This window comes from Bacillus rossius, chromosome 14 (genome assembly GCF_032445375.1).
Source record: "Bacillus rossius redtenbacheri isolate Brsri chromosome 14, Brsri_v3, whole genome shotgun sequence".
NCBI lineage: Eukaryota > Metazoa > Arthropoda > Insecta > Phasmatodea > Bacillidae > Bacillus > Bacillus rossius.
Genome location: NC_086341.1, coordinates 1,532,482 through 1,553,522, shown reverse-complemented (window position 1 = coordinate 1,553,522; position 21,041 = coordinate 1,532,482). Strand labels below are relative to the sequence as shown.

The 21,041-nt window shown below is 42.2% G+C and overlaps 1 protein-coding gene across 6 annotated transcripts in view; it reads right to left on the bottom strand.

Moving 5' to 3' along the window:
* Positions 1-197: 197 nt before the first annotated feature.
* Positions 198-21,041, bottom strand: part of LOC134538959 (alpha-tocopherol transfer protein-like) — a 29,010-nt gene continuing 8,166 nt past the window's right edge. For 2 of the 6 annotated variants that reach the window (XM_063380588.1, XM_063380590.1), the window contains exons 2-8: positions 13,006-13,138; positions 10,572-10,663; positions 8,420-8,576; positions 7,489-7,682; positions 5,784-5,894; positions 2,763-2,913; positions 198-773 (exon numbers count right to left, since the gene is read on the bottom strand). In XM_063380588.1, the coding sequence (XP_063236658.1) occupies positions 733-773; positions 2,763-2,913; positions 5,784-5,894; positions 7,489-7,682; positions 8,420-8,576; positions 10,572-10,663; positions 13,006-13,138 (879 nt within the window). In that variant the 3' untranslated portion in view covers positions 198-732. The other 4 variants (XM_063380586.1, XM_063380589.1, XM_063380591.1 and 1 more) reach the window with 4 other exon arrangements.

The window sequence follows — 21,041 nt, the reverse complement described above, 5'->3', positions numbered from 1 at the left end:
CTAGGACAAAGCTTACAATTTTAATTTGTGTTGATGATTGATTGAATATTTCTTGATTTTTTTTTTTTTTTTTCATCTGGCTCACTATGTCTGATCACTTTTACCAAGTTCAGTATTCCATTATTTTTCTCATTCTAGTGATGGCAAATAAATATTACCCTATGAAAATTGCAAAGGACAAATAAAAAATATATAAATCAATAAAAAGTTTTCTTATAATTGTTAACTTATACATTTTTGAGTGCTATTATTTATTTGTTTCCAGGTTTATAGGAACTAGCAGAAAACCCAACAAATTATACTTTCACAGAGATGAAATGGAAGTATTAATGTGATTTTTTGAAGAAAACATTGTCTGACATTAACCTGAATGAAAATCAACCAACCATGTAAACATGGAAGACGCTGCAGTGATACGCCGATAAGTCTAAATCTTTTTCGCAAAAAAAATCCATGCCACTGCCTATGTTATTACTGGCACAGAGTTCATCAGACGTGCCTTGGAAGACTCTTAAACCAACGAACACACGGCGAAGAAGAAAAGGGCAGAACCAAGGGGAACCTATTTGAGATGCCTTGCTCCAGCGAGCTGCCAAATGACTTGTGAAGCCGTCTTGATTAAAGAGAGAACTGTGGAGACCCGGGCTGTGCGGTGGAGCGGCGCTGTGTTCCTCTGGGCAACGAGAGGGGCTGGGGCCTGGAGGGTCGTAGCAGGCCCTTCCACGGGACACGTCACCGCCGCCTGTCCTCCACGAAGCCGAAGGTGCACCATTCTGTAACAAGCAGCATACACATGTACCTACATGATGGTGATGGCAATGAATACTGATCGCTCGAGGTTAGGTCTCTAGGTCTGTGACCCCAGGAAGCGGCACTCCTGAAACTCATGCCACAGTAGTAAGGGAACTGGATCACTTTTAAATCCACATCAAGAGGATCCATTCGAGCCACGCCTCTTCCTACCCCTCCCACTCCTTACCACCTGCTTCCTAGTCCTCCCACTTCAAATGATCTGTCAGCCCCAAAATGCTTTAGAAATCTAACCCCTCCATTGGTTACGGCAGATGTCTCTAGAGGAGGCTGCATATGTGTTCTCTCTTCTTACTTCCCTTCCCACCCATATCCACCTCTCCTCCCAGCCTATTCTTTATCTTTCATTCATAACCCCTTTATGGGTGTTTCTCAGAAGTCTCTCCCCATCCTCACCCCTTATCTACCGTTGTTCTTCCTGGCCCACCACGCCTTTGCTGCCGCTTCCTTTCCCAACACAGTTACAAAGTGTGCTGCTAGGTGCTGCTAGTGTCGTCTACTGTTGTCGGCAACGACAAAGTATGGCATCCTGGCCGCCAAATATTTTCCAAATATATCACTGCACGTTAGTGATTTTTTAATACCTTTGTAAAATCCTATTGTGGTGTGTTGTTTTCGAACCATTATCGCAGTCACCGATCTTGAGATGTAAAAGCAAGAGTGCTAGCCATTCAGCCACGTTCACAGTTGAAAAGTAAGGAATGAAATGGGGTTTTCAAAAACTGCAAAAAACTGTGCTATATTTTTCAAAGTATTTTAGGCCTCTGGTACTGAATACAAGAGGATATGATGCTAAAAATAATGATGTGCTATGCCTGCAAATTGTGGTATGCCCAAATGTATGCATCATATAAGAACAGTACAAAGATCAATATGCCATTGGGGTTCCCAGCTCATCTTCCATATCCTTTAAAACATAGTAGCCCGACTATCCAAGGATCTTTTGCAGCCATTGTCCATGTTATATGATGGCATGTCCACAACTTTATTCAGTTGCTCATCGCTAGGAATGCTAGCTATGTATTTCTCATGACTGTTTGAACATTTGCATTTATGTCAGCTGCTCTGCTAGAGCGCTACATTACTGGCCGTATTACATTTCGGTGGTGGCTTTCAGAGCCCGAAACAGTTGCAATATATTCCTAAAGTAGCTACTGGCTATTAGCACTAGTGATAATTAGGTACTCACATCCATCACACCTTTTATTTTAATGCACACATTTTCTGGTTCTTTTAATGACATTTGACCCACTCACCACTCGCCGTACTGAATTCAGAAAAATACATAGTGTGCATGAGATCTCCCTCTGTTACTTGCCAAACGGTGTTAACGTCGGGAGAGCCTAATGAATACACATGCCACCTCCAGAGAAAATTTATACAGACTATAGAAGCATTACATGTCTTTGCGGGTTGAGGCAGGGAGCAAGGGAGGGGGAAGGACATGTCCTGACTGGATCCTCGTGATGTGAATTCAAAAGTGATCCAATTCCAGTTCCCTCCCCCTACACCATGGTGATTCTAACAATTTTTCGTCTCTTACTTCTCAGCAGTCATGAACATGCGAGGAGAAACTTTGTACATGTAAAAAAATACCCAGCAAAAACTAGTCTTTTTTTTATTATTCATTTGCGTGAAAAAAAAAAACCTACTGTCTTCAATTGGGCTTCACGTGATTAAATCGTTCAATTGGTAAGTTAAGTGTTTGTGATTTGCTGGAGGGTCCAATCAAAGATCTGTGAGAAATGAGCTCATACTGCATTCCAAAAACAGAATAATGGTGTGGGTGTTGATTCCTCGTCTACGAGAGGATAACAACTCTACCAGTAGTGTGGTTCACAGAACTCCTCTCAGAGCTGCAGCGACGCACCTCCAGTGTGGATATAAAGGATTCTACAGGACTACTGGAATGACCCTCTCCTCTCAGAGCTGCAGGACTCTACAGGACGCACCTCTAATGGCCTCCTCCACCTCCAGCAGCACCGCGTGCCAGTGGCCGCCCGTGTGCTCCACCCCGGCCAGGCCGCCCCCGTAGTCCTCGGGCAGCCGCGAGGGGTCCACGAGTCTGTGCAGGCTCGCCAGGTCGTCCCCGTGGAGGAATATCTGCGACACAGGCCCACCGCTGACGCCCGTCCGCCACGCATTCGCGTCAAACCAGGTTAAACCTCGTGTTCATCTTTCAGTACGCAGCATTTGGCAGGAATTGCAAGGAGCGGAATTGTGTAACCACGGCGGACGACGTGAACCAAAGTTCACAAAGTAAAGGGAAACTTTGAAGTACCTATTAACTGTTCAGTGAATTTCAACAAAATGGGCAGTATATTAATGAAACTAATTTTCGAAAATCAGGTCCAAAGCCGGGGTTCACTATTTTTCTAAGTTTTTATCGTTTTTCGGAGCCAGTTTATTATAAAGTTTAACCTTTCTGTCTGCAAATATAATGGAAGCTACACAGGGGCGCAACAACTAAATTTCCAAAAGGGGGGCAATATACCTTTTTATAAAGAATCATCAATCCCCCCCTATTGAAGCGGGGGGGCCAAAGGTCCTCCCCCGGGAAAATGGTACTATTTCAGCAGTTTTATTATCTAAAAATTGATTACACAGCACTTTCTTTGACCCCGTTTGCCCCCACTTCAAGGTTTCAGAGGGGGGGGGGGGGGTTCAAAATACCCTCGCCCCCCCCTGTTGTTGCGCCCCTGCAGCTACATGTGATTCGCGTCAAGAAATGCAGTCTAAAACACAATTTTTGTTATTTATCACGCTTGGTATTATTTTTTTAAAAGAAAGTCTGCATTCATTTTCATGTCCGAGTTTCGAATTTTAAGTTTATTTGCAGTACTAGAACACATGAATTTTCTTATTACCGAGGTTAGATGTTTCAGTCCTCTGGCAAGTACTGAAACACTTGTTTTTTTTTGTTTTTTTTAAATATATTTATAGAAACACCATCATATCTTTATCTAATCTAAGCATAATGCAAAGCCAAACTTGTTCTACTAACTCCAAAACACATTAATGACATTTTGGAAAGCAAATTATCTCATATTTTGCATTATCTCTAGTGCTCATTTCATTTAAACATTTCATTATATATTTTAAAATACATCTCTGGAAAATATACCTTAAAATGGTTTATTTTTGGTCTTGTTCTAAGTAGGTTTTGTTATAAAAAGAGATACCACTTTTTTTTTGTAAATGCAATTTTTGTTTATTACTTGTGTTAAATAAGAATCATTGGACAGTCAGAAACAGGTTTTGTGGTTGTTACAACTCTGAAAAATATTTCTAAATTAAAGCATACAAAAATGGTTGGATTGAGCTTAGCTACGAGATTTCAATTAATAACTTCTCAGGTTTACTAGTAAATGGTCCATGCATACACGCTGAACAATTTTAAGACCAAAAAAAAAATTGGTTGTCTGTAAAGTCGGTTTACGGACGATAGTTTAACGTGACAACGTCATAACAAAACATTGATGAAATGATTGATCCAGAAGAAAAGGAAATATCATATTCGGCATGAGACTGAGCCGTAATAGGTTTTTGCAACCAAACCATTTAGGCATTAAAAATATTACATTCTTTGAGGAAGAATTTTTTTTTAATTTTTCAATCTATGATAAAATCTACCTCTGCATACTTTTATGAATAAAATTGAATCATTTTTATTGAATTATCACTATTTTGTATGGATACAAAGGAGTGAAATTAAATGTACAATTTAATTAATAAATTTACTTTTATTTGCATTCATTATTCAAATATATTTATTACTTTTGAAATGTTACGTGCAACATATTTATTTTTACAAGTACAAAAAAATTTTCGCAGTTGCCGGGTTTCAAACCGACAACCTTCAGTATAAGAGTTAGGTACGCTAACCACACGCCCACGATGCCATACTAAGATAATGTAGTTTCAAATGTTATATATATATTTATAAAAACTTTGTTCACGGTAGGGGTATAATATTAACATGATTTTATAACAAATACGCATCCCAAATACACCAAACTTATTTATAATGTGTTATAATATTTTTTAAAACATTGTGCAAAAGATCCCGGATGTAATTTGAATTATTATGTGTAACTGTAAAACACCATTGTTGCTTCAAAACGTATTTGAATTTTCAACATTACTTTTAAATAACCGTACCGATTGTGCTGAAAATCGGTGGACGATCGTTAAATTACATAATATTAATAATTCAAACGACGAAAATATGATTGAAAAGTAAAATCGATGGTTGTTCCAATCGAGTGGAAGAGAGATGCCACGCATGCGTACAGTGGCGGATTCATAGGGGGGGCGCAGGTTGCGCCCCCCCCCCCCCCCCCCCCCTTGACCAGGGCAGCCCAGCACCAAGCATGGTTCTTGGCAAGGGGAGGGCGCGCACCCGGCCGCCGATGTTACACAATACACATTCATACACTTACCTTTAACGACTTCATGTCTTGGAAACAGTTTGAATAAAGTTTTGTTAAGCTTTGCATGTGACTAGAATCTTTAGTTTTTCTGTAGTGATTTTGACATTTTTATACTGCACAATTGGCCATTTTAACTACATATAGCACACAATTATGCACCAACAACAGCAAATATTTGGGCGAGACGTAAATGAAACGGATAGAGCTTGGAAAAAGATCTCAGACTGCATCCAAGCAACCACGGTGACGTAACAAGGGAGTGTGTGGAAGAGGTAGACCTGCGCCCCCCCCCCCCCCCTTGAGATTTTTCTGTATCCGCCACTGCATTCGTACAATGAGCAAACAGAACACATCCGTAGTGGGACATCCGTAGTGGGACACTTTTTCGTGCGTGCAGCCGGCGTTCATCGATTTATTAGACGTCACGTCAAAACATGTCAGTGCTCTGAGAGCATGGAAGAAGTAGCATTTTATAGTTCTTAAAGATCCATTACTTCTGAGACTCTAAAGCAAAGTAAAATATACTTGAGCTAAACTTACCCTCTTATATAGCTTGGCGCTGACGAATGGTTTGCAGAGAGGTAAAAGGGTGTTGAACGATGGAGGATGGTTTATGATGTGTATTTCCTTCAGTCTCAGGGGAAAAGCTTTCTGGAAAAAAACAAAAAAAAAACTCAAGTATAAAACAGCAAGACATAAATGAATGAACACTTAAAGTTGCTTCTTGCTTCACACATCCAGCTTACGCCAGTATAAAACTTATTTTGGTAGGTAACCTGGTTTCTATATTATCGACATCTGTAAAAACAGAATGGCACTCCTACTTGCCTCGCATCACAAGATGGAAATCCAAATAGTCTAGAATCTCAGACTTAGCTCATGACAGGTTAGGAAATTTTAAGTATGCCCCACCCCCTCCCCCCGCCACACACACACAAACTATCAGTCCAGCTCCCAGTTCGGACCGTTAAGCCTGAACTGACAGTCTGGACAGAACTGACGAAATTCTGTGCCATACATCTGCGAGACCACGCATTATAGAAAAAAAAAGTTTATATACCTATGTGCTATGTGTGTATGCTTTAGATAGTTTTTATAGTATGCCTATAATAGTTATACTTCAGGTAGCTCATGTGTTTCGTATTTGCTAATTTTTTATTATTTTCATATTTGTATTTATATGTTAATTCATTTTTATTTAAATGAATTTGAAGACAATTTTTGGTATGTGTACCTAGTTAGTAAAGATGTATGTGGTTAAGTGTAAGACAAGGCTGCACGCCTTAACTTCGTCACTTAAGGGGCCCGCCTCGTCAGGGTTGTATGTGTGCTAGTGAGGCGGGATGATAAGCGCGACGCTCGATGGTATTTCTAGCGCGGTACCGCCTCTAAGCGCAAGGCTCTGAACTGGCGTGCAGTCTTCTCGTTGATCATAGGATAACTTAAAAATTTTAGCGGTGAACCGCAACATTATATGGCCGATAAATGAAGATAATGGGTGTAATGCAAGTCCCTTAAGCGCTTTCAAGAATCTGCACTGGTTGTTTTACGCCCCAAAAAATTACTCTGAAAACATGCGTTTTAGCCATTTTAACTCTTCCAGAAATACCGTTTTAAAAACTTAAATCCAAAATTAAAAGTACTTTTTCGGGCCTCAGCGAACTCTTAAATGCTTTTCGTAAGCAGATCCCCACTCGGATATCTTGAGTAGTTTTGAAATCGCGTTGTTTTTCCCTGAAGCTCTGCGCACCGTCTGTGTGACCAGGGGCGTAGGAACCGGGGGGACAGGGGGGACGTGTCCCCCTGAACTTTTTGGGTGGAGGGGACTGTCCCCCCCAACTTTCTAGACCGTGAATTTTTATTTTATAATATTATTCTGCCCAACTTTATTTGTAATTTCTTCACTCATCAAATTTTATCTTAAGGAAACAATAATAATTTTAACATCGATGTATACAATGGTTAGATTCAAAAACTGCTTAAAAAGCGCTATTTTGCAATTTTAAAATCAAAATTTTCTGGTGGAGGACCCCCGGACCCCCCGTCTTAGTAAGAGGGGAATGGGTTTACATGACATCAAAATCATTATTTGTCCCCCCCCCCCCCCCCCCCCCCCAACTTTATGAACACAGCTACGCCAATGGGCGGAGCCCTTAAAATAAGGCAATGAATAAACGAATGAACTGAATGGCTCGGTTGCGCCCTCTCTCGGCCACGCGTGGTCCCGCGATGAAGGCCCACCCACCTGCAGGAAGTGGAGCAGCCCGCGGGTGTGCAGGCCGGTGAGGGCCCACAGCTGCCTCGCCTGAACTCCCTTCAGGTCCAGCACGTGCACGATGCCCTTCACCTGCGTCTCGGGCTCCATCGCGCCGGCGACGTGCGCCATGTACAGCACCCTGAACACCTGCTCCGCCGACACCATGGCCGGGTCCCAGCTCTCTGCGCACACCGCAGGCACTCTCGCACACCGCCACCGGCGCTCGGTTCGTCGGGAGCACTCCGAGCCCCAACTGATCAGGTGCATCTCACACGTTAGCGGCCAACGAACAGGGGTGGCGTTTACCCGAGTGGGTATGGAGAGGTCTGTGGGATCTATCACAGACATCATGTAACGCTCAAACTTCTCCAGTCCCTACGACAAGGTGACATGGGCTCATGTCAAAAGTGACAAAGGACTGTGGATCTTAACCTAAAAATCACTGAAATAACATGGTATTCCAGTCACTGATAGAGATTCCATATATGATTTTGCAAGCTTCATTTGACAATCAGGCTAACTAGATTAGATGATCAGTCTAGGTCCCACTCTTGGGTGTGATTTTACTGTTAATAACGTATCTGACAAGGCTACCTAATGAAAAACTTTTGGGTTGTTAAACTGCAAGTGGCCAGTTTTGAGCACTGAAGAGACTTTCAAAACTTTAAATTATGTTACAGTACCAGGCTTGAAAATTTATTCACAATCAAAGCAGTGTAGTTTTTTTTTTTTTTTTTTTTTTGCATTTAAGCTTTGTGTGCGAATTCCACTGATTTGTTTAGATGAATTTTGTACTTTCTTATTGGTTTCTCGCCATTCAGAGCAGGTCAAACTGTCCATCAGCCAATCATCAAGGTCCTAAGTGTACGCTAGTTCACACGGTATAATAATGCGAACTCTTCACTTGCGTTTGGCTCACCTTCGACCTTCATGATGAAGATCTTCCTGCCGCTCTTGTCCCTCTCCAGGATCACGCTGAGGGCCTTGTGCTCTCGCAGGTGGTGGAGCTCCTCCTTTGGCTCCAGGTCACACAGCACCTTGCCGTGCTTCCTCTTCAGCTTGGCCACGTTCACCATCTGCCGACACCGTCACCCATGTCGCCGACACCGTCACTCCCTGTTGCCGACACAGACATCTACTGTTGCCGACACCGTCATCCTATGCTGCCGACACAGGCATCTACTGTTGCCGACACAGGCATCTACTTTTGCCGACACAGGCATCTACTGTTGCCGACACAGGCATCTACTGTTGCCGACACAGGCATCTACTGTTGCCGACACAGGCATCTACTGTTGCCGACACAGGCATCTACTGTTGCCGACACAGGCATCTACTGTTGCCGACACAGGCATCTACTGTTGCCGACACAGGCATCTACTGTTGCCGACACAGGCATCTACTGTTGCCGACACCGTCATCTACTGTTGCCGACACAGTCATCTACTGATGCCGACACAGTCATCTACTGTTGCTGACACCGTCATACACTGTGGCCGACACAGGCATCTACTGTTGCCGACACCGTCATCTACTGATACCGACACAGTCATCCACTGTCGCCGACACCGTCATCCACTGTTGCAGACACAGTCATCTACTGTTGCCTACACCGTCATCCTATGCTGCCGACACCGTCATCACCCATGCCTTACCTGGGACTCGAACCCAGTACCCCCTCGCACTGTAAGCCGGCGTGCATCCGACTACGCTACGGAGGTCGGCTTTACAATTGTACCAACGAGAGCACAATTTCTGTGACAATCGTTTTCCTGGAAATAACTGTTTAAAATATTTGTTACTAATCCCAAGAGGATCAGTGGAAGATGGAGATTGCATACAACACAAAAGGCAGCCAATGAACTAGTAGGGTCTCTATATCTATGGAATTATGGCTGTGAGTCCCAACCTGAGCTTTGGTGTACCTATTTCAGGTATTTGTTAGGGACTGGAAATCTCATGCGTCCATGACCTGGCGGCTAGACTGCACTGTCCCTTTGGCATTCCAGACAATTCTGTTTGGTGGTTTGCTATTGCCTTGTAGAAATCCCGATTTCTGCAGATTGAACATTATTGGCTAAAAGTACTCAATTGTTAGTCAAACCATCCCTGGTTCAATTGTAAATGTGCTACTTTTGTGTAAAATTTTGGATTCTTGTCTTTTTCCAAATAGTTGTCAAAGAAACTTACAATGTTTTCAGTCCCTACTAATTAAATTGCAAGATTTGACTCACTAAGCCATTTGATACAAGTTCAATAAATTAATATCTCATTAAAATTGAACTAAAGAATCATTTTATGTTGGCTTACAAACTAGATAAAAGTATATTTATTTAGCATTGCAATGGTATTTATGTTAGACTAAAGTGGACCTGATTTATTTTCTTAGTTTCATTACGTTTTGACTTTTTGGCTATTACTGACTGAGTTTCACGTTAAGTCAGTTTTACTATTTTAGCTGATTCTCAGTTGGCTGACAGCCATTGTCGGACCATTGTTTCAAAGTAAAAACTTACATCTGTTTAGAGTAAAACATGCCACCACATATATTTCAGAAATTTTCTTGTGTGTGTCTCTTGATCATAGCATTTTAAAGTTCATACTAAAGCTCAATTTATCATATACTGTTTCCAGTTCCAGATGATACGCGTGGCTCAGTTTGAGAGAAAGGCAAATCTCCCGTGCTTCGTGGGTAGAAACCCAAAAATTACACAGATTCATTACCGTCAAGTCAAGGTCCGAATTATTGTATGTTTTTGTGATATCTGGGTCACAGTAGTACATACAGATACCAAACCAACTCCGACTGACTATCGAACCATGCTATTCAAGACTACAATGGCTTCTCTTGAGGACATCGGCCAATGGAATAAAGATTATGGCTCAAGAAAGCACAAAACAACCAAGTCTATATCCTGAAGGCCACTGACCCGACAAGTGTCCAGGTCTCTGTTAGCGTGAATGGAGGGACCGGACTGCACTGAACGCACGACTCTGCAGAGCTCCGCGGACATCTCTGGCCGTCACAGAGGAGATTGGCCAACGAAGTCGAGACGGTGGCGTGCACTCACCAGTTCCAGCGCGCTCTCAGGGTAGAACTTGGTCGGCCTGAGGAACCGCAGGAGGAAGTCGTTGTCATCCCGGAAGTACAGGTCCTTCCTGGCTGTGGGCAACACACGAACACTGTCTTCACCTCCGAGTCACACAGTGACTAGAGACCGGGAGTTCGCTGTCAGAACTGTAAGACTTCTACCATTGGACTTCATTTTATGTGGAGAAAGCAACCCACAGCATATGTCTCCCATGTTAGCAACCAATAAACAGATAACATTTGCCTGAGCGTGTGGAGAATTGGTGGACCCATCCTAAAGATTATTTAACTTGTGAATTTCCCAGTCCCTAAGATAACTGTTGTACTGCGTCTGACATAAACTATACCTGTTTAGTTTCACAAGTAAGCACCTACACAATACAACCAAAGTTTTCAAAGCCAAAAAAGTTAAACTTTATTCTTAATTTTTTATTAGATTCTCATTATATTATAACTACAAATTTCATAACAGAATCTATGAATGCTTATTGTTGAAATTAAATCTGTACAAAACTTCAGATCAGCTAACTACAACTACATAGCACAGAGAAAGCTATAGGCAGAAGTATGACATCGACGGGAATTTGCAAGATTAATTAGGCACATTACGGATCGCGGACATGGTTGCAACATGGATGGGCACTTGGACCCGGATTACGACTCTTGTCTCTGGGTTGTGATGTGACCCGTGTGAGAGCTAGGCTCGATTCCCCACAACGGTGCTGAAGTATACCCCACCAGCCCGCTCTGAGCGGCGGGCATGCTATTGCAATACCGAGTAATGACAAGTGTGCTGTCCTTGAATGGAACTGCACGGCGATCCTGCTTCTGTTTGACTGGTTCCGGGAAGTCACTCCAGAAGAATGTGCTGGACGGTTCCCTACTGCAGGCCACCGCCCCCCCCCCCCCCCCCCGAAAAAACCCCTCTCTGTGTCGTGTTTCACCGCATCTATAACCTCACTGTCAACGAGAAGATACACTGCAATCTAGTGCATTTTCTGTATGTTATTGCCTAATTACTACCCACTATTACATACTTTTTTTCTGTTAGCAACTTATATACCTAAGCCAAAACCTAAATTTAAAAAAAAAATAAAAGTCTGAGCATATTACATTAAATTTAATATCTCAAAAAATTGCTGTTGCCATTAACTAATACCTAGTTAAATCATTTTGCAGTTTGTAACCTTAGATTAATGGAGCTTTTACTTAAAAGCAATAACTAAAATTGTTCCAAAGATATGATAAATAGAACTTGATAGTTGAATCCCACAGTGTTACACCGCAAAGTTATAATGGACATGTAGGTACTTATTTCTTACTACATTAGGTTTGATGCAGTAGTTGAAAAGGAGGTTCTAATGTAACATATACTTTAGTTTAAGTATTAAAAACAATAAGTGTCTCTTTTTTCTATCTATTTAACCTGTATGAAGCATGCTGTCCGCAGACTGAGGGAAAGGTTTGTTATAAATATATATTTGTGTATGGAGAAATAAATATATTTTGTTGATGAAAATATATATTTTTAATATGAAAGATTTTGTTGATCCAACAAAATGATTTTGTCAACTAATCTGTACATTTTGTTAGTTGCAAATAATCAGTTTGGTTATTCAACAAAATTAGTTACAGCAACAAAATCTTTTGTTACAGAAAGTTAATATTTGGATAGCCTACAGTTCATAAGGATAAAAGCCACAACTCCAAACCGAAAAGTTCCGAAGTACTTCCCTCATTTTTGTCAGGAATAGTAGGTTCCGAGATTTGTAAAGGATTAAAATGTAACACTAGCCGTCAGTTGTGAAACTTTTTATTCCCCCCCCCTCCCCCCCCCCCGGTTATTTATATTAAAAGTCCACAAACGACTCTTCATAATACGAACGAATTGATATGAGATGACATTTATCTTAAGTTTAACCTCCAATACAAGTACAACTGATACATTTGTAAACAAACGGCTGCCATATTTTGTGTGAAGTGCAAAGAAAATTTCCTTTCCGCTTTTGCTACCAACCCACGTAAAGAAACTAACCTAATGTTCCATCTGCATATTTCCCTAATCAGGTCAGGTGTAATAAAAAAAGTTATTTCTTTTCTAGGAGGGTAAGGTAGATTAGGTTCGTAACTAAAATGAAACGTTTATTAGATTAGCTTTATTTAACATACTCTATGACCGTAAAATATATAATACCAAGAAATATGTTTGTTTTTTTTCACGAGCGATCGGAAAACTTCGGAAAACTTCGCAACTGTTCGGGTGTGGCCTTCATCCCTGCGAACTGCAAGCTTCCCTTAAAATTGTTCCACCATTCATAAACAAATATTTGTTTGATTCAAAACAAACCCTTCTCTCTGTGCACGAACTTGGTCGCGGGCTCAGCTAGTCACGGACAATGAGCTGTGGAGCTGACCCTTGAGCAGTCTGCGGAGGGCGTCAGCAGCTTCCTGGACGCGGGCAGGCGTCTCCCGGAGCTCCACCTGCGCGATGAAAGCCGACTGCCGCCCCAGCGGTGAGAGGTCCAGGCCAGCCACTCCGCCGGACATCTGCAGAACAACGACGCTGCACAGTCACTCCCCAGGACCAGCGAAAACTGGCCACGTTAATAATAATAATAATTTTTTACACCTGCAATTGGGCTTCCGCCCGGTGGCAAGGAGTTCCCACCCCCCAACTACCCTCACTCCTCCCCCCTCTGGAGCCTCCTTCGTAAGTCCTTCCCTCCTCCCAGATCCAGTGTCCTCCCCTCAAACTCGTTCCACTCTTGCCCCGTCCTCACAAGGAATACCTGTCTTCCTCTCTCTGTCCGTCTCCATTCCCTCTGTTGGCAGCAAACTGTAGCACGATCTGTTTCGTGATGGATGAGTTTCTTTCAGGTAGGTACATGTGTACTTTTGGCACAGTCACACAGTAGAATAAAATCTGTTGATCATTTTCAAAGAAATACTTTGGAAATTACTTAGTCGCCCAACTATATTCTTGTCAACCTTCAAATTGTGTGACACATTCCTTTGGATCATATACAACTAATGGTCTATTTGGTCAAGCGCATACTAAGTTCTGGCATACGAGGTAGGATCTAAAAAAATACTGTAAATGAATTTTTATAGCAGCAACTGCTGATGCTATAACTTGACGTTTCCTGGCAACAGCGTCCCGTGCTGGAGAGGCTTGAAGTAGGGTGAAAATCCCCGAGATGTGGTGAGCTCTGGTGCCGCCGAAGAGCTCCTGTAGTCGAACGGCGAGTCGGACCGAGGTGGGCTGCTGGCGAGGGACTTGAAGCAGGAAAGGGGAGGGTAATGGCAAAAAGGGGGAGGTACAGATGAGCAAGAAGGAGCCTAGAGTGTAATTATTTAGTCTGTTTGTTCATTCCTCGGTTGTCGCCATCTATGGGCGCTTGCTGCACTAACGTCCCATAGAGGTGCCAGGTAGGAGATATGTATGTCTTTCAGATGGGGGTCTGTTCCTAAAAGGGGCGAGTTTACTGGCCGAGGTCAAAATAAGGGATAAGACAAACTATTTGAAGTAATAGTCCCGATAGCAAGATCCATTGAGATAGTCAGTGTCAAGTTTGAACAAGTGTTTCGTCAGAAGAGTAAGGTCATGTTTACTGTGTCTGTCATGCATTATGGACGGAGACCCGAATATTTCCCTGAATTGTCTGGTCTTAGGGTGGAGTTTTAAGTCATAGGTGTGCTCAGCTTAGGTTGGCTTTCCCATCAGTTGATTTCTTAGCGAGAACAATTTTATCCTTGTTTATTGGCACTAACTGATTTGCTTACAACACTCTTAGCTGGACACGTTGGCTCACAGTTGTAGAGGGACGTAAGCAAAAAACAGCAGTCTGATCATGAACACAGTGCGAGTGTCTGCTTTATAACTAGTTATAGCTCCCTCTTCTACCGCTTGTGATCTCATGCAGACAAGCTCAATCCTTATATAACTTTTTCCATTTCCATTCGGGAGACTGGTTTCATAATAAACTCGCAGCAACAAGCAGAACTTGCATGTGCAGATGACACTTGGAGAAGCGTGGCTGTTATGGCGATAAGTAGGGACATGTATTTATTAACTAAAATATTTCGAGACTAGCTGTGCATTAAAACATTGTAACAACGTCTGTGTTCAGTGATTGGTTGAGTTTCTCTCAGGTACATGTCCATGTCAGCACATCAATCACAGAAAACTTTGTGTAGAAGCAAACGCCAATGGCGGTCCTATATCCCGGTGAGGGCAATGGCCATTCTATTTATAACCCCAGGTCTAAAACAAAAATATTTATAATAATGTGATAACACAAAATTAATTTACTACAGGTCGCACCTTGCAGCTGACATTTTAATGAAGTTAAATTGTTTTGTAAATATTTAAATATATTTTTGCGATACTTTTTAATTATTATACTTCTGTTTTAATGATGTCACGAATGTGTTAAAATAGTAATCTAAAGTGATATTAGTTTTTTTTTTTTAATTTGTCGATAAACTGGAGGGTGTTATATGCATTACCTAAAACCTTCAGTCTTCGACCCTTCCCGATAGGTACTCAGTTACAAGACCAGTATGGGGGCCTCCCCTAACCAAGGGAAGACAGAATAAGGTCACAGAAAATCAGCTACCTAAAGATTATTTTAATACTTAGGGCTAAAATAATGTATTTCGTTTCCATTATAAACCGATATGGCTCATACACAGAAGCAGACGAAATTGTATTCCAAGTAGTCTATTTTTAATGCACACATGTTAGTGTATAAAATACATGTCTACAGTGACATGTTTTACAGACATCAAATAAACATTTTATTGAACGGACACGAATTGCTTAGTTCTCCCGAAGATGTGGACGTGTGTGCCCGGTTAGGTGGGCCATGTCACCGAACTCGCGCATGTCCCTGTCCCTGACAATCAGGAAAAGCTATCTCCAAATCCAGAAGGAAAAAATAATCCTCTGCACTTTGATAGCCAGAGAAATAAATCGCACAATAGCCAACGATAGTGTTATCTTTTAAGAGCACTCAAATTTCACTTGTATCGCGTCGGTAGGTTCCTCGCGGCTATCAACGCGACAGGCGATAACAGCTTCGGGGCTCTCGCAGGGTATCAGCCCTTCTTCCGCCATAATGGCACACCAACGAGACAACCTTAAAAGAACCGAATATTCTTCGATCATTTCTGAAGAAAATACTGTTATACAGTTAGCTCACCAAGTTCTTTTGAGAAATAAAATTAGAGAAAAATTTATTTAAAGGAATAAGATAGCGTGGAATGACAGTTCTATGTCTTAGATGGTTATGTCAAAAAATGAATTTCGCGCATGTGATACTCTATAGATATAAATGGGTAATAAATACGGTTTTGGGCCCGGAAGGGGGAAGCAGATATTCCTTTATCTCCACTTTAGTAACATCATGCCAGGCTAATTTTCCTTCTAGCCGAGCTTTGATCCGTATCTCCCTTTCACAATCATTCCTCGTAGACGCATCGACTTTCCTGTTAGTAGTCTTCTGTATCTCAGATTCTGTTACTTGCCTAGATGCCATTTGATTTTCTTTTGTTACAATTTATTTTACATTGAAACTTTTGATGTTCTCGACTGCTTGTTTCGCGAGTACACACACCTGCATCTCGTGAGGACATTTCCTTTCAAGATACTCTGTAAAACACTGTAGCTATTTCCTACTGTCATGTCGAACCATGGATGTCTAGTGGCACAGTAACCGCAGCCTCAATGGCTCAACCAAGAACAGAAACTCGATCACTGAGCGACAGCAATTAAAAAAAAAAAAAGTATATTAACAGGCAAATTTTCCTGTGGTATACCTACAGATGTCTGTACACATGTACAATCTTAAATAAATTTTTAAAATAAATTTTCAGTTGAAACTTAATTTTTAGACTGAAATCCCCTTAAATATTATAATTTTAATGAGTTCATACATAACCGTATAACATGCAGACACCAAGTGTAAAGTTGAAATAGTGTTAATTCGAATAACATGAATAGTCCCACGTACCTTGAAGAAGTGCTGGATATTGTGGGCCAGTTCACTGTCTGACAGCAGCCAGGAGCCGGCGCTAGATAAATACTCTTGACACGTGATATTTACTGCCAATAGCATTCACCGAAGCCAATAAAACCATCAAGTGCAACTCGCGAGATAACAGACTGTCAACCGCGATACGAGCTGACACTTGACAAGACTGAACCCTCGCAGCCATCGGGAGATAACTACAAACAATGGCAATAATCCGCGGGATTTATCCGTGGCCCGTGCAGCTGGCTAGGAATGTATTATAATCTGAGAGTTGCTTTGGCCAGCAGAGATGAACTCGCAATGATCCGTCGCGACCGTCCGTTTCCCATTCGTCCGTCCATCACATGACGTCATCCATCCTCAGTCCGTCAAACGCTCCCGAAGCTTTAACTTTCAATGGACAGAGTTTCTGGTCTCGCAAGAGACAAAATGTCTCGGGCGGCAATATGAAGGATGGGCGGCAAACTAAAATGCTGGCAAGGTAGTCGGCAAACAAGTTGCACGTTGATACAAAAAGTTACCGAGACAAAGTGAAATTGATTAATAGAAAAAATAAAAAACACACATATACAGGATGTATCAAAATCATGTTACAACACTTGAGGATAGAAAGCTCTCCAATAAACATGTTGCCGGAAATGCGTACTTAAGCCCCTGTGGCCCCAGAAAGAGTCAGCGCAGGCAACCCGTTGGGCTTTGTGCGAGACAGACGATGCTGTGGTGAATTACGTGTTTTCGACACTGGGCAGCAATCGAGAGGACTGTACGATGTCGAATGCTGACCCCCGTCCCTTTTTACTTCCGTTGGTGGCGCCCTCACCTCTTTTCTTCCGTTCGTGCCGTGCCATAGCACTGCGCAGCGTGACATCGCAGTGTGTTTTGATATCACTGGTGGTCTGTCGTACAAGCCAACTCGTGGTGTCATTTCTTTCGCTGTGGTTGGTTCTGAAAAGGGAGACGTTTTAGCGGAGCTCAATGGAATACACGGACATGCTGCTTGTTTACGGGGAAGCTAGACAAAATGGACGAGCCGCCCGTCGTCTGTACGAAGAACGATATCCGGGTCGAAGGATTCCAGCTCACACCATGTTTGCAAGACTTACTCAGCGAATGTGATACTGGTACATGTGCAGTCACAAGACCAAATGCTGGTGCTCCACGCAGGGTTCGTACTCCCAGTTTTGAAGATGTACTTTAGAGATTTGAGGAGTCCGGATACAAGCACAAGGGCAGAAGGTTCCGATATGAATGCTGACAGCTGACAAAATGGCTGTTTGGCGAGTTCTTCATGAGCAACTCTTGTACCCGTACCACCTTCAAAAAGTGCAACACATGGGTCCGGCGGACTATCCTCTTCGCATGACCTTTTCTCGTTGGTACATTCGAACAGTATTGAGGAACCCCGAGTTAGCTGTTTTATTCAGCGATGAAGCCAAGTTCACTCAAGATGCTATTATCAATTCGCACAACAGTCATGTTTGGAATGATGTCAATTCGCATGCAACGTGTGTTACAGCTCGCCAGGAACGTTTTTCAGTTAATGTGTGGGCCAGTATTGTTGATGGCGTACTCATCGGGCCTTTTTTTTCTTCCACCACGACTTACCGGCGCCAGAAACCTCCACTTCCTTCACAACGAACTACCAGGTCTTCTTGAAGAGGTTCCATTGCATGTCCAATGTGTGATGTGGTACCAACATGATGGGGCACCACCTCATTTTTCCCTGCAAGTGCGAGAGTATTTAAACCAAACATTTCCAAACCGATGGATTGGACGAACGGGCCCTGTCGCATGGCCGCCAAGGTCACCAGACCTAACCCCGTTAGATTTCTTTCTGTGGGGTTACGTAAAAGGGTTTATCTACGCTACGCCAGTAGAAACGGTAGAAGAGTTTACACAGCGAATCATTGAAGCGTTCTAAATCATAACGTCGACTCCACACATACTGGAAAGTATCCGTGAAAACATAATTCGCCGTTGCCACCTGTGTGTCGCTCAAGATGGGCGTGTTTTTGAGCAGTTGCTTTAGGCTGTCACGTTAAAACTTATGCAACAATTTCAATGTTGTGAAATAAAGCCAAAGCTATGATTGATTTCAAAGTGAAATTAAAATCTGTGCCACGATTCAAAAGGTTATTTCTCTACTCGAACGCCCGCACATCCACAACATAACACTCTACAACGGGTTGCCTACGCTGACTCTTTCTGGGGCTACAGGGGCTTAACTACGCGTTTCCGGCAACATGTTTATTGGCAAAAATGGTTGCAAATAATAAGAGCTTTCTACCCTCAAGCGTTGTTAACATGAATTTTGATACATCCTGCATATGCGTGGAGAAAAATGTTAGTTTAATGGTCATCAGTCTAATGTACCTATGCAAGGCATATTACCATAGCTATCTATGCCTTCTAGTCTGATTGAATATATATATATATTTCTTGAATTCAGGATAAAATTACATGCATATTCATTATGCACAGCTGGCGAAAGTTCTGAATATCCAAGCGCTTTTGGATATTCCTGAGAAAAATCCCTGCATATATTTTTTGTTCGTACTTTGACAAGCAATTTCATCCACAATTTATTTTAATTAGAAAATTTCTCTCATCAAATCAGCACTTACAATATTTTTTATTAGGTGAATTTCTGCCAAAAAAAAAAAATATTCAGGCAATTACTATGCCTTGAGACAGTTGAGAAACTATCGTGCAAGACGAACTTCCTTCTCCTTGATGTCTATTGAAGCTCTCCTCTTGCGATCATGAGTGAGCATCCTGCATCCCACATTAATGAGAAACTGCCTGTACAACACAGCTTGTAGCGCCAACTGTTGTAAGAATCGTGACTACTTGCAACAAGTTATCTGCATGAGATGAATTAACTCTCACTGCTGAATAGAACTATTGTAGCCAGTAGCAGTCTTGTAGACTCGTATCCCTGTATTCTCGTAGTCTGTTGCTATATAGTCTCATAGCGTGTTGCTATGTAGTCCCATAGCTAGTTAGAGCCTCATAGACAGGTTGTCTCATAGTCCTGTAATCTCGTAGCTAGTTGGAACCTCGTAGACTCAAAGTCTAGTAGCTTCAGAGTTAAGTCGCCTTGTAGCCAAAGGTTGCTGGAGCAGTTATGCCTAAGACAGCTGGAGCTGATGACTTTTGGAGCCAAAGACAGCTGGAGCCAATGACTTTGGGAGCCAAAGACTGTTGGAGGCATTGTATCCTACCGCATATTGTGATCAGATCGTATTCCTGCGATGAGATCATATCCTTGTGACTAAATCGTATCCCATTGCCATATTCCTGCAATGAGAATAATTCCTGTACCATATCCTTGTGCAACGAGATCTTATCCCTGTTAACATCTCATATCCCTGTGACCAGATCGTACCCTGGCATTGAGAATATATGCCTAAGATGAGATCATACCTGCGATGAGATCACATTTCTGCGATGAGATTGTATCCTACTGAGTTGAATTTTCATCCAAAGCTGCATCCTTTTCGCTAAATGTGCTTCTTTTTTGACGAAAGAGTATTGACAAGTTTGTAATCAGGACATTATTAGCCTCGTGGTAAACCCCGGTAAAATGTTCACAGAGTATCAACGAAAAAAAAAAAAAATCTTGGTTCAGAGATGCTTGGCCTATACATATTGTCCGTGACCTGTTTAAAATGTTCGCTGAGTATCAAAGAAAAAATACCTCTTGGCTACTGACTAGATGTGTCTGACCAACCAACATGCATAGCTTACATCAAGACATGGCTGGTCACTGAATAGGCTTGCCTGGACACCCACCGGATGTGGCTTGCCACCGACTTGAGGTGTTAGCTTGACCGACCGACTGGTGTGTCTGCCCACCAGCTGAATGTGTCTGGCCACCAACTGATCGTGTTAGCCTGACCACAAACTGGAAAGTGCCTAAATCATCAACTGGACGTGTCTAGCCAACAAACCGAAAGTGTCTGTCTGCTAAATACATGCCTGACCATCGAATATGTGCCTAGCTACAAACTGTATGCATCTCGCCAACTACTGGACACGTGTTACATGTCACTGAATAGACATTGATGTGTCTAGCCAACAACAGGACATGCCTAGCTGATTACTGGACACCACAATCTCAATCTACACACACTTCTTGCCACCCAATGGATGAGTTCCTGGCCATTTAATAGACGTGACTAGTCAACACGAACACCTGGTCGTGGCCGGTCGCTGACTGGACATTTCTAGCTGATAACTGTACATGTCGGCCATTCTCTATTCACAATCTAAACACAGGTTATAAAATGATTTTGTTATTAAATTAAGCACTATAAAATGATTTCAGTTACCAACAAAAAAACTTTTTATTGTAGCAATATCATTCATATATGCGTTTAAATTACGTGATGTGTATCAGGAAGCTAATTCAG